Source organism: Anser cygnoides, chromosome 1 (genome assembly GCF_040182565.1).
Source record: "Anser cygnoides isolate HZ-2024a breed goose chromosome 1, Taihu_goose_T2T_genome, whole genome shotgun sequence".
NCBI classification, from domain to species: Eukaryota; Metazoa; Chordata; class Aves; order Anseriformes; family Anatidae; genus Anser; species Anser cygnoides.
Window position 1 is genome coordinate 82,653,965 of NC_089873.1, and position 14,284 is coordinate 82,668,248.

The following is a 14,284-nucleotide window of genomic DNA, read 5'->3' on the forward strand; positions in this document are numbered from 1 at the left end:
TACACACTTGTGTTGGTTGACACAGAGAAGTCCTGTGTTTCCTCCACAAATATGTTCTCATTTAGCATTTCCCTAAGTTAATTGTGTGCCCGTGCTGCAGCCTTGGCAAAGGCTTTGAGGTTGTGAATAAAAGCATTTTTATCTCCTCTTTCTTTCCAGCCATCCCCACCTACTTTTCTTTCTGCTCTCTGTCAAAGAAAGTACGTTTCTCTCCATCAGATTGTTTAAGAGTGAAAACAATGGAAAATACAATATTAAAACAACAACAACAAAACACCTTTTAGCCCAGATTTACTTCAAAAAAAAAGTAAGATTCAAGCAGGAGATATTTTACTGATTTCAGAAAGAGCAATTTTTGTCTTTAAGGTTAAAGATATATACTTAGATTCTATCTTGAATCAAACTATTTAGCAACGTCTTTTTCTTCAGCTTCCAAGACAGCAAAAGTGGATCATACGCAACAAAGAAAATAGTTCTCCTATTTCAGTGTCAAATCAGTGCTGCTGTTTTGCTTCTTAGGTCAGGATTATTACAACAATATGTCCCAGAAACTCTAATCAGATGAGATGTCTTGTTTCACTTGATGCTATGTGAAGATATTCAGTCCTGTGTTTTATTGAGTATTAATGCTACTCTTGCAAGCAGTTCATTATTACAGGTCTTTCCTAAGAGGTGAAGTGAGCAAAAGTGAGCCTTTTCCTCATAACAGAATATGAAACAAGCTGCAAGAAGGTTTACTCACCCCAAATATTACAACTGCTAATGTTATGTATAATATAATATTTTCCAATGTAATTCACAGCTAGTTAAAAAAATCTTCAGCGTACTTTGCATCATTAGAAATTACTGAGCTGCTGGAAGCTAATTAAATTAGCTGATATTGTAGCTCTTTTTCTAAATTGATTGATGTAATGTTACCATAATTTAAACTAAAGAAAAGGAAAAAGCATATTCATGTAGGCTTGAAGCAAAAATCTAATTATAGCTGCATTGTTTTGGAAATTGTATGTGCATCTATTTTTATTAAACAATCTATGATTCATGATCTATTACTTCATAATGAATCTAGGCTTTTTATAATTAATACAAACTAACTTATGCATTTACAAGAAAGAAAGATTAAACTCATGCTTTTTTTTTTTTTTTTTGTCTGTGGGATACAACGAGTTGTGTATTTTCTTTGGTGAAATTGCAATGCTATAAAGGAAGCCAAAAGATAGATACATGAAAGCAGGGAATGAATATGATGTCCAGAACAGAATAGCTTGTTTATTTCTAGTGTATTGATTTTGTTTTGTTTTGCTTTTCTAGAAGAGGCACTGGTACCATATAGTAAACCCAACTTCCCATCCCCTGGCGGACACAGCTCTTCAGGAACAGCTTCTTCTAAAGGATCAACTGGACCTAGAAAAGGTGAAGTCTTGCGAGGAGGTCACCAATGCAATGCCAGTGACCTTCTCAATATAGGCTATGTGGGATCAAACAGTCAAGGACAGTTTACTGGTGAATTATGTAAGTTTATCTCTAGCTATAGTTTGAACTCTCAAATACACAAAAAGACATTGTGAAGAGAGGAGGAATTTCAGTGTGATAATCAGATTAAATTTTATCAAGATCTTTTTGACCTCTGAGGTCTTTTTCCTTTGATAACAACCAAATGAAGTTCATCTGCTCTTCACTTGGACCAGTTCAAATCTGTTTAAGTAATGCCAAGGTTATCTACATAGTACATCTTTAAATGTGTAGTAGTGGTGAAATTGGAAACACTGTCAAAATTTCATAGAAATTCTAATATTTTAGAAGTTTCTTTGCAAAGTAAAAAAATGCTATTGGAGATTTTTCTCAGAGGAGTGAATGAAAAATGGTGCTGAACTTCCTGGGCATAGTGGCAAGGTTGTGATGCCTTTTCCTAAACTTTTTGTTGCTTCTTGAGCAGTGTTCTGCTCTTGGATATGGGTCCTGTTTTTCAGCTGTGCTGCCCAGTTTCTCAGGTGTATATCCCAGCTCCTTCCTCAGAGTTTTCCTGGCCAGAGGAATTATTTCCCAGACTTTTTTCTATTATTACTCAGTACCTGTTAAACCTTGATAAAACCACATTAATGCTGCACACATAATGGTGGTACTAAATGCCCGAAAGGTTTGAGTCTCTTGCTTGAAGAAGTATGCCAACATCTAACGTAGCTCAGGCATATTGGTATTTTTACTAGTAAAAGCAACGTAGTTGTTGGCATGTCTGCCTCCTATTTCCGGCAGTCACACTCTCGGTACCTACCTACTGTTACCTCCCAGTAGCTTGTAAGAGAGCTGTTGGTGATCCACACACCCTGATATGTGCTATCTCAGATACGGATATGGTGTTGGTAAGTGCTGAATTTTAGCATCCGTCACTTTTCATCTTAGAAGCAATTAACTCCCTTCTCCCAACCTATTGAATATTCATCTTGTGCCGCAGTAATATGGCCATCGGCTTTGGTTTGTGTTTTTGTTGTTGTTGTTGTGGTTTTTTTTCTCCTTATTATAACTTCTTTCTCTCTCTCTGTTTCTCTCTATAGAGTAGTTGAGAAGACACATTGCAAGCTGCTCTGATGGACCATCAGGTCTGAACTCATGGAAGTGATGACACTAAACAGTGCAATGAACATTTTCTTTATTTATGTACTATTAAAAGAACTGTAAATGCAATGTAAAGACACACAGCCACACATATCCCACAGATACTTTACTTGTGTTCTTCTCTTTAATACACCATTCACCTTAAACTATTCCTTGTCAGGAGTATATAAAAAGGAAAAAAAAAAAATCACCCTCCAGGATGAAAAGGATTTCCTTCTGTATATAATTTCTTTTGTTGCATTGCTATGCAATTTCACCTTCTTTTTAGCTATGTTCATATTCATGTCTGTTTTTATTGGTCTGTTGTACTATATGTGAATTAATAGGCTGTGGTGCCATATATTAACTTTTAATTGTGTAACTTTTATGTTTAAAGTTTGCACTGCAGTTTTATTTGGTGATAAGCACAAAACTCTACTCCTCATGACATGAAGAAAAAAAAGAGACTGAATGTGTGAAGAAGGTTTACGTACTGTAAGCTACTTTGGATAATGCTGGATGTAAAGGAGTATGTTAGGTGGTTTTCCATTGGGGTGTAGAAATGAGAAAGTGACAGGCAAAACTGATGTCAGTGAAGACATCAGAGACTGATTTAAATCTTTTAAAAGCAGGCAACATAGTTGCTCTTCCTATTTAAGAAGGGGTCAAAAGTTGGAACTGTTTGTTTAAAGAGTGAATATGAAAATTAATAGTAGCATAAGATGGCCTAGACCCTTTCACTAGAATGATACCCTTAGTATCCGTTTTTAGCCATCCAATGCCACTAAGTAAAGGAGAAGAAAAACAAACCTTGCTACAAACAAAAGAAATTAAGGTGTTTCACTAAAGCTGTTTTATATTGCAGTTTGGAAAGAATTATCATTAATTTCTGAAACCTAAAATACAAGTCAGAAATTTCCCAGGAGTAACAAATTGTATAAACTCAAGGAATACCTAGTAAGTAGTTAAGGATGCAATTTATTATTAAGACTGCTTATTATTCAGGCTGCTTCCAGAAAAATTAAATGTCAGAGTATCTTATTTCATCTTTCCAATACATGTACAGTACAGTAGAGGATAGAGCTGCACCACTGAAATTCATGACATTAATTGTTTTGATGCAGTCTAGACAAACTTCTGTGCTCTTTTACCTGAAGTCTGTGAGAGCTGAAGCTGAATTCACTAAATTTTAGTGTTTGGAAGGAAAATAACAGTCAAATTATTTTCAACTTGCATTAAGGATATTACTTGAGATTCAATACATCCAAAAAGTTGGATATTAGCAAAGAAAATCTTTGACCTTTTTTTTCCTTTTTTTTTTCTTTTCTTTTTTTTTTTGATGAGGAAATAACGCATGTTTATACACTTTCCAAATAAACCAAACTCTGTAAGTGGACATTAATGACAGCATCCTGTCTCTTCATTAACTTTCATGACTTTGTCCAAATCTTCTGTACCTCTCAAATCTCAATGAGAAAAATTTCAAACTTTTCTTAGAATATTGTATGTGGGTAGCCCACTCATTTGATGCTTAATTTAAATATTGCATCCTACAGCTTATTTCTGTTAGTTATCTGACCATGAACACCATGAACACTAGTTTCCATTTGAATACTCTTTTCGTATAACCAGTCTATGTTGTTTTATATATTGCCTTGGAGCTCACCAGTATTAAGGACACTTTTAGTAATGGCAGAATTTTAGAAAAGTAAATTAAAATGCTAAATATGTGTTGCTTTTCATTTCATTAACTTGTTCCATGATAAGATAAAACACTACAGCCATCAGCTATAACTCAGCACTATCAAATATAAAAAAAAATGCTAGTTGACTTCCTTAAGGTCAAGATCATTATTTAGCAAGTTACAAACCAAAAAAAAAAAAAAAAGTTGAGAAAAAAGAATGTATTTATCTCCATATGTGACCAATAAGTATATGAAATCTTCCTGCTTGTTAAGTCAAGATAAAGAAGGCATTGTCTATAAATATGAATGATTTTTTTACTTTGTTATTATCATATGAAGAGAAGATTATTCAGGGTACAATTCAAATTAAATTCTCTGGAGAATGTTTAACTAAGTAACCAGTAAAATATTTTTTCTGTTAATTTGAAAGCTTGTGCTGAGCTTTGGTGGAACACCTTACTATATTCTATTTAAAATTCAGTATCATTAGAAGTTGATAAAGTCATCCCAATTACTTTCAAATATGTGTTTTATCTCTTCCACTGGAAAGTAAATGTGTGTCAGTATTAAAGCTGTGCAGTACCATGATACTCACTAACTTGTCCATCTGCTTCTGTACATTTTTGTTCATTAATAATTTGCTTACAATATTACATGAGGTGGTGTTGTGTATCGCAAAGTGTCTCCATTATCTTACAGGTGATGTCTCTTCTTTTTTTTCTCTCTCTCTTTTCTATACAGTGTACTTCCAATGAACCACAGTACATATTTTTTAAAATGCCATTTAATTTACTATTTTAAAAGAAGTATTCTTTTTTTTAAAAACAAATGGAAAACATTTATTGTGAATAATGTGTTTAAAGAAAAGGGATGTTGTGGCAGCACTTAGAATTGTTTGGGTTTTTTTATTTTTTTTTTTTTAAATACAAAACTTTATTGGCTACAGTTGGTTCACGAAAAAGTATGACCTCTTAATGTGTTTCATTGGTATTGTTAGTGCAGCAAAGTTTAATTGGCATAAAAAGTTGGTTAATAGTACTGTTGAAGTGTGTATTGTATATTTACTGGGGAAAAAATAAAACATATTCACATTTCAAATCTATGTTAAAAGACCTTGAGTAAGGACTCAATATGTGAAAATCCAAACTGGGAACAATCAGGCAATAATAACATAGACTGAGCTATAATCATCACTGTCCACTTACAGGTAACAAGGATCATTTTATACGCTGTTCTTTGAACTAAGCTAATAGTTGTCTTATAAATAGCCTGATGGCATCACCTGCCATAGGGATTTCTGATGAAGGTCCTCTCTACATTGGGAATAGTTGTACCAATGGAATTGCACTGATGCAGCTATTCTAGCGATACATCCTCCATTTGCAGACATGCAATGTCAAGGTACAGTAAGGACTGCAAGCACATAGCTTACTTTGTTTAAAGCCCATAACGTAGTACACATGTAAAAATATGTGTTCAGCAGGTCTGAATCCCTTGACTTGGGGTTTTGTACTGGTGGAGCTACTGCCAACCCAGTACAGGGTGTCCACAGAATGTGGATAGGTGCTAGGTCAGTTTTTCTCTATCCTTGCATTGAATATATGCTCAATTTTTAATGTGGGAGGGCTGAAGAGTCAAATAATAAATTGTTACATGTACTTCAGTGGTGTATTGCTACCATTTCAGTGATGCAAACAGACTTTTTTTTGTTATTTAATATTTCTCAAGTCCTTATCCAAGTCAGTTAACCTTTTGAGTAACTTTTGGCTGTCACCTGAAATTCCTTGGGAAAAAAATAAATAAATAAAGAACAAAAAAAGAAAAAAAAAAGCATGGAATGTTTTAAGTATATTAATTTAACTATAAGCCAATGTAAAAGGAAGACATGACTGTTAAAAATAACAATATACTGGCTTATGCATTGGCAGTCAGGAGAAAAGATGTATACTAAGGCTGTTAAAGAGTCCTCACAACTGACAAAGGAAAGGTACTCAGGTTGGGGGAGATTCTGTCAGGAACTGTTTTTGTTTGTTTGTTTGTTTGTTTTTGCTTTTTTTTTTTTCTTTTTAAATAGAGGCAACTCCTTTGGATTTTCTACAATTTATGATTTTTCTTTTGATTATCAGCCTTGGGGAATTCTAGCAGAAGGAGAAAGTTGGCCTTCTTTTATGAAGACTGAGGGGAACTTGTTTGCTGAGGGGAGGATTTTTTTAATTTCATTTTTATTTTTTTTAACGTTATGGTTTTTTTCCATCTATCTGGAACACATTAGCTAAAAATAAATTATTTTCGAAAACCATGTGGGCAATGGACAATTCATTTAGGAGGTACATTCAAGCAGCAGGAAATATAGCAAAGAGGAAGAGTTACGCTGACTTAGAATCAGCCAGGTCTACCTTAGTTTCCCATGTAACTCTGAACTGCTGATGATATGTAAGAGCTTCATTGCTTTAAGTGTCCATGCCACAATAAATTACCAAACTTTAGTGTCTGTGGGACACTAAATCTGGTCCTTTGTTTTAAATGCGTGGTCAACCCAGGTCAGTGGAACTGAAATACACCCAGGGTGTGTGAGACTCTGTCCCTGGCTGCTCCCACCCCAGCAGTCTGCTGCTGCCAAGCAGTTGTGGCAGCAGGCCCAGTAGGCACCAGTGGACCCCTTCCCTAGGCACCCTGTAAGGCAGCTCGTACCTTAGCAAGGATGAAGTCTGTAAAGACAGGGAAGGTCTCCAGCAAGTTAGTCGCTGCAGGCTTTCACCTTGGGACTGATGGTCAGGCAAGTCTCATGTTTTGGGACCACCCTCTCCGGTCCTTGTGTTGGTGCTGTCCTGCTGAGGCCTGTACACTCAGTGCTGCCTCTCTCCATGGATCCAGGGCACCCGGCACGGGGGCTGCAAGAAAAGAGGTGTGGAGGTGCTGGGGATCATACAGGGCTCTGCATGTCTTGAGTGGCTGGATGTGTGCCCTGCTAGCCGGAGAAGGCCAGGGATCACAGCAGAGCAGTGGTACCCAACCATCTGCTCTGCCCTTTCTACCATGTTTCCCTTATTCTGTTTCTGTTTCTTGCCCTGCCAACTGCTCCCACACCCAAAATAATAGGTATGGCTTAGAGACATCTGGTGGAACCCAGAGGAGACTCTTGGCCATTCCTACATGCTGTGAGTGTGGGCAGTTACTGGACGTCTGGGGCAAGCCAGCTCTGAGCTCTGGTGCTGTTGTAAGGACTAGCTTGCTCTCTAACCTGCCTTTATTTAACTGCTTAGCTGCATCCAGGAAGGCCCCAGCAGAAAATAGGTTCCTTGAGCATGCCTCAGCACTGCAGTCTCTTTTTTGACTTGAGACTCCTCATTCAGTCTGTCACAGACCATCCTGAATTTGATGCCTGCTTCTCACCACATGGCCTGAGGACTGAAAATTGCATACGGTGACAGTTAGGCCAGTGATGTTGTTGTTCTTCTCTATGCAGCAGAATAATAATAAAAAAAAAATTGTCACTTTAACACAAAACTTTTAAAACAATCCTCAAAAATCCAAAACCAAAGCATTTGAGATGTACATGTATGCTTTTGTTTTGGTTTTGGTATTGGTTTTGTTTTTCTTTTCCTAGCTATCATTGAAATTGCCTTTTTTTTTTTTAATGAGCTGCTGAACTCTTCCCTCCTATTCTCTAGTACTTCTCTTTCAGCTGTAAATAGGTTATGACATAGCAAATAATTACATTTGTGTACTTTCTGTGTTTTAACTTTCAACAGCAAGGTCCACAGTTGCATTCACTTCAATTGATCAAAGCCAGATGGGGATTAAATGTTGTGTTTTTTTATTTTATTTTTTTTTCTAAAAAGGCCTGCAACTATTTGAGCTGGTATTTGTTCTCCATTTATGCTGATTAGTGCATCTTTTGCCTTCAAGGATGCCATTAGTAATTCTTGTTTGTGTTCAAAAGCAGGAGTCCATTGTGCAGCACTTGGAGAGCCACTCGGATGCAGGTAAAGAATATAACAGCTTGAGCAAGTGCTAATTAGAACCAATTAAACTTAATTGACCTCCTTTGGCAGTAAAATGCATAATAGAACTTGCTCTGTCCTTGCAAAATGGAGATCTCGCCTCTAAGCATGAGAGTGAAGCGCAGTTTCATGTATCAGCCTGTAGTAATTATGTGGGTATAACAACCAGGAAGCGGCTTGCTCCAATTTGTTCTAATAACTGAGCTCTACTGTATCAGGGCAGTGCAATAAAAGTGAGATTTCTGGTTCAGTCTATTTAAAAACCTAATTTTTACAGAGCAAATGAGCATCCCAAGATACTAATACTGATCTCTAGGAATGAATTGGCAGAAAAATACAGAGTCTCTTTTATAGGTAAGTAATGGTGTGAGCATAAAAAAAGGCAATAATATGACTGCAAGTTGGAAATGGCTCTGATGCTGAGGGGCTGGGTATCTCCTGAGCAGTAGGTGTATGCCACAGGGTGCCTTGTCCCCCTGAATGAGCTGCCTGTAGTTCAGCCCAGCTCCTGCTGCACCTGCACATGCAAGGAAGTGTCCTTCTGCGGCCTTTTGCTCAGAAAGGGGCAGTGGCACCCATGTGAGGTTTGTGGTGCTATGGGACTGGGACATGGGGAGGGTGTGTGCACCACTACTGTGGCCTCCAGTGTGGACGTAGCCAGAGGTATCAAAATAAAAATGGGGAGAGAATGAAGGGTGGGGAACATAAAATTGTATAAACTCAAAGGCATCAATGGTGAGTGCTCAACTATACAACCCTGTGAAAACCCTTTCTTATTAGTAAAAGGCTATTAATCCATTTTCAGTGACCATGCTTTGCTGACTTTTTTCCTTATCAGGACCCGAATGCGACTGATTTTGCTGCTAACTTGGCCTTACTATTAACAGCAATAAAGGTGTTAGTCAGGTGGGGACTTTGATGTGACCAGTAGCATCACTCTCGCTTCAGGGAATGTTCTTGTGCTGGCTTGTTAATGAATTTCTTTCTTAATGAGTATCATTAAAAACCCTTTGATTAGCTATTTGCGTGAATGCCCTTCCTTTTTCCTCTAAGCACTAGCTACTTGCACTAGCAGTAGAAAGATTTTGCCCTAGGCTGAAAGCATGCAGCTGTATTATTTCTTTCCTCATGAAAACAACTCTGATGCAAACCATAATAGGAAAAAAAAAAAAGGGGGGGGTGGAGGGGGGAGGGCAGAGGGACACAGACACGTGACAGAAATAAATAAAAGAGCTCACAGATGAGTTGAAGTTGTTTTCTACACATGTACAACCTGAGTAGGCGCTAGCATTCAGATGAGAGTGTCATTAGGAGAAATGAAGAGCAATAGGTAGTGATGGTGAAGCATGTAACAATAATTTGCATACACCTTGAGTGCCAACAGGCAAATAAACAAATAAAGCTATAACCTGGGGAAAGGAATGCCAGAGAGTAAATGGACTGCAACAAGCAAACAAAAAATGCCATGTCATAAAATGTACCAAAAAGCCTGGAAAACAAAATTAAAAACAAAACAAGGCATTTCACTTCCCAGGCCCCTTAATGAGATGTTGATGGCCTAGAAATTGCCTACTCCTATGCAAGACAAAAGGAAGACTGAGAAGCACAAAAACAATTAGGAAACAGATTTGGAAATCTAAGGTTTAATAGAAAGAGATGTGGCATAGCAGAGTACAATTAATCACCAATTGCCTGAAACACTTTTTTCTCCTGAGCTACTGCAGGCCTTTCTTTGTCCCTTCCCATCTTAAAATGACAGCCACTTGATCCAGTTTGTATTTAAAATAAATCTTTCTCTCCCTCTCTTCCCCAGTCCCCAGATCCCCAGAATTACAGATGCTGATAAACAAACACTTTGCATTTACACTGGTGACACAAGCTTAAAACTAGCTGCAGCCTACCCACCCCCTTCTTCCTTCTTTTCTTTTTCACCATCAGGCATGAGCTTCATCTACATATTTTCTACCTTGTTGTTAGGCATATAATGAGGCTTTTCTATTTCTGTCTTTCTTTGCACAGAAAGTTGTCTTAGAAGCATCACACTTGGAGATTTCTACAAGTTCTTTTATGTTTGATCTATGTGGAATATGAGGTTTAAAATTGGTAATTGGCTTTGGTTGCCTCTAGAGCATTTCTAAGTAAGTGAGAGCCACTGATGAGTTTAGATTTTAGTGTTTCAACCCTGTATACTGAGACTGAGAAATTCAGGGCACATGATCACAGCTGTGGGACTAAGGCCGTGCGTAGCAATCCTTGTGCGCTGTGCCATACGTGGTTCTTTGAGTCAATGTGCACGTATTGGTAGCAGCAAAGGAACATGCCTCTGCACTTCTAAATTAATAAGTAACTCTAAACAGCAACAGCCTGCAAGTAAATTTGGGGTTTGGTGAATTTTATGGCAAAACTTTAGCTTTTTCTTTAATCAAAACAATTTATTAGATTATCCAGGATAAACTCCTTAATGTAGTAACAGATTCTTACACATCAAAAGACTGGCTTTCTGTTCGTTGCACCTTACAGCCCTGGGACATTCAAACATATTCTGATTTTGTGTAAATTAATATTTGTGTATATAAAACCTGTTTCCAAACAAAGGGCTTTCAGTTTCCTTCTGTCATTGTCCTTATGGGCTTTGGATCCTTTGGAAGTTACTCAAATCCCAAAAGTGTTTTCAGAAGCACTCATTGCTGGCTGAGACTATTGAAAGAACCCCCTTTCCATATTTCCATATTCTTTTGGGTCTTGCACAGGGCTATGAAAGACAGCAAACAGCAGTTTCTGCTTTTGGTTGCTGATATAGTACACTTATAATTTCATTGAGGGATTTAGGAACCACAATTTTCATAGATGCTGTTGTCAATTGGTTAGTTAGAAACTAGTGGTAAAAGCACCAGATCTCTGAGTTCCGGTAAGTACCAACCTTTGCACTTTAGCTGAGGGTCAAATCTTTGAGTACTTGTTTAACTACTTTAACTAATTTCATCGTATAATTCAAACATTTTATAGCATCTCTGGCACAGTCATCTGGGTGATGAAACTTCACTTTGACAATGAGTTGCTGTAATCAGAAACTCCTACTTGGACCAATACCTGGACTTTGCGGGACAAGTAAATCATATGTGCCTTTCTAGCAGTAGCAGTACTGTTACAAAAAGTGTCAGTGAAACCAGGCAAACTCAGTGTCCTTTGGGGAGTGCTTGAGGTTTCCTCTGCTTTGTTTTCTGTATGGTGTAAGCTGGGAGATGTTTGGTGTGGGTCTTTTTGTACCTGCTGACATCCCTGCTGCCTCTTGCCTTCCCAGGCGTGCTCAGAGACGGAGCGGCTGTGGGAGTGGAGGGCAAGAAGAAGAAAGAAAATGGAGGGGAAGAATCAGAAAACCTACACTATTTCAACAGCAGTTTTCAGGACAAAAAATAGTGCTTCTGTTTTTCCAGACAGTTCTGTAGTACACTGTGGACCAGAGGATATATAGAAATATTCCTTTTGCCCACTGTTCATTTTTTCTTTGGACTTGGATAAGTGTAAGTAGCTGTCTCAGATTTCATAAAAAAATAACAATGTTAACTGCCAGAATAATGTGAGGTTGTTCTCAGAGCAGGCCTCTGACCATCAATATTAGGATGTGTCAGTAAATTGATTATCGTTCGTATGCTGTTCCTAGTGCTAACAATGATAATGACAGAATGTTCTTAATTGGTCCCAGGGAACAAAAACGAGACAAAATCACCCCCCGCCCCCCCCCCCCCCCCCCCCCCCCCCCCCCCTTTTTTTTCTTTTATGGTGAGCAGTTGCTTTTCTTTCTGAAACACTCCATATTATCATGGTAGTCTTAAGGGTGTTTTGAAGCATCTTGTGTTCTTCACTGTCTTAAATCCATTTATTAAATTGAATGTTTTTGAGCATGAGGCTGACATTTGGTGATTCTCACGCAGTTTCTAATAGCTGCAGGGTGCTCATTTTTGGAAGCAGTTTTATGATGCTACAAAGTGTCTTCTTTGCTTTTGCTGGCACATATCATACCATATAGCTGAAGCAGAGCTGTCAGGACAGCATGTCTCTATTTAGCAGACCATTGTTTGTCATCAAACTGATATTCTTGGAGTTTTTTCAACTATAGCATTGTTGCCAATGGTAAAATTTCATAGCTTCATAAATGACTGTGCACAGGAAGATTAATCCAGCTGGCAAACTATCTACTTTTAAGATTTTTGTAAAAGTCATCAACAGGGGAGCCAATAATTTTCACTTTCTGATGAAGTCTTTATTATGGAGCATCTGAAACCTTGTTATAATGTGAATGACTTTGACATTTTATCTGCAGCTATGTGCTTGCACTTCTAATAACACTCATACAATGGGAACTGAGCACCACAAAGAGCCACTGAAAGCAGAGTAACTTAATTTTCCTCTGCGTTCATACAGTGTATGGGTTTAGTAAGGGTCTCTCATGTTATTTACAGTGTCTTTGTTTGTCAGATTCTTCTTATTTTAATTCCCTGGTATATAAAACCTGGTGAATGTCAACACTTGTAACAATCAGCTTTCAATAAACACAATCTACGGGGATGTGACTCATGTAAGACACAAAAAGAACAGGTCACTCACATAATAAGCAACTGCAAAGGGAGGACAAGTTAGCTCAAAATACTTTCTGTGTTTGTCAGATTTAATTTAAGGTTTTGACTGTGCAGATTCAAAAACAATTGTCACAGGTGGTCAGAACATACTAGGAAGAAATACAATAAATAATAAGGCTATTGTGCTATAATGGTATCGTAACACCTGAAACAGACATGGTAGCTCTTGTTTCATCATTCTTTGGCATTGATTTTATTATTCTGGATTGAAATTATTACAACTTTGACCTGCTAGTGGATCCAGTGATATTGAGGAAGCACTAATAACATATTTGTTTGTCTCTGTTCCTCTTCTTTCTTCCCCCTTGTCCCCCCACCCCATGCAATAGGCTCAGGTTCATCATACTTGAGGTGCAGCCCATTATCTGCATAACCCTGCTGATAAAGCACTCCTGGATGGCTGTGTTGGACTGGGAATGGGGATGGGGTAGGGAGAAGTGTTCTTTCAGAAAATGATGCTAAAAGAGGATATATTTCGTTTTTCTTTTTATAAAACTTTTGTCAATCTTCACAGCTGAAAGAAATTTTTTATTCAGAAAAACAAATTAGTTTCCTTAAGAGAATCATTTTGATAGAGGCATTAATTCACTACCAGACAGGATGTGATCCTTATCCTTTCATACACATTAAGCACGATCTTAGTCCCAAACAAGAAATGATGCTAGTGTATGTCTATCCCATGCTGCTCATACAAGCCACTTGGACCTTCCTTATTCATGCCATTCGTTACACAGCTACTCTTAAATTTCTCAACTCCTTGAGTCTGCCCTCTAATATTTGTAATGCATCCTTATTTCAGTATTAGCTTCATGCAAGGATGAGAGGAAATGTCCTCAAATTGCGCCAGGGGAGGATTAGATTGGCTATCAGGAAGAATTTCTTCACAGAAGGGGTGGTTAGGCATTGGAACAGGCTGCCCAGGGAGGCAGTGGAGCTGCTGTCCCTGGAGGTATTTAAGTGTGGATGTAGCACTCGGGGACATGCTTTAGTGGTGGACTTGGTAGTGTTAGGTTGATGGTTGGACTTGGTGATCTTAAGGGTCTTTTTCAAATTACATGATTCTGTGATTCACTACTTGTACTTTTATAGCCCTCCAATTTTCCTCTTTTTTTTTTTTGGGGGGGGGGGGGGGGTCAGGAGGCATGATTTTATTTATTTTTTTTTTTTTCTTGATCCCCTTCTATGGATTGAACATGGCTTCTTTGCTGCTTGGTGAGGAAAATCAGAGCGTAACTGTTCACCCTGTGGGACCAGAATAATTTAGAGGTTGCCTGTATTTATGTACATGTTAAGAGAGCTGTTGCTGTTTTTGCAGGCATATATTGTGTGTGTTCAGATGATCCTGCCTTGTGTGACATGAAAAAAA

At 37.9% G+C, this 14,284-nt stretch overlaps 1 protein-coding gene across 22 annotated transcripts in view; it reads left to right on the plus strand.

Moving 5' to 3' along the window:
* The window catches only part of ROBO2 (roundabout guidance receptor 2), a 473,555-nt gene extending 464,230 nt beyond the window's left edge, over positions 1–9,325 (plus strand). For 7 of the 22 annotated variants that reach the window (XM_067001275.1, XM_067001256.1, XM_067001282.1 and 4 more), the window contains 2 exons: positions 1,312–1,512; positions 2,553–9,317. In XM_067001275.1, the coding sequence (XP_066857376.1) occupies positions 1,312–1,512; positions 2,553–2,554 (203 nt within the window). In that variant the 3' untranslated portion in view covers positions 2,555–9,317. Of the gene's footprint in view, positions 1–1,311; positions 1,513–2,552 lie in introns of all 22 variants that reach the window. The other 15 variants (XM_067001245.1, XM_067001277.1, XM_067001311.1 and 12 more) reach the window with 10 other exon arrangements.
* Positions 9,326–14,284: the final 4,959 nt, after the last annotated feature.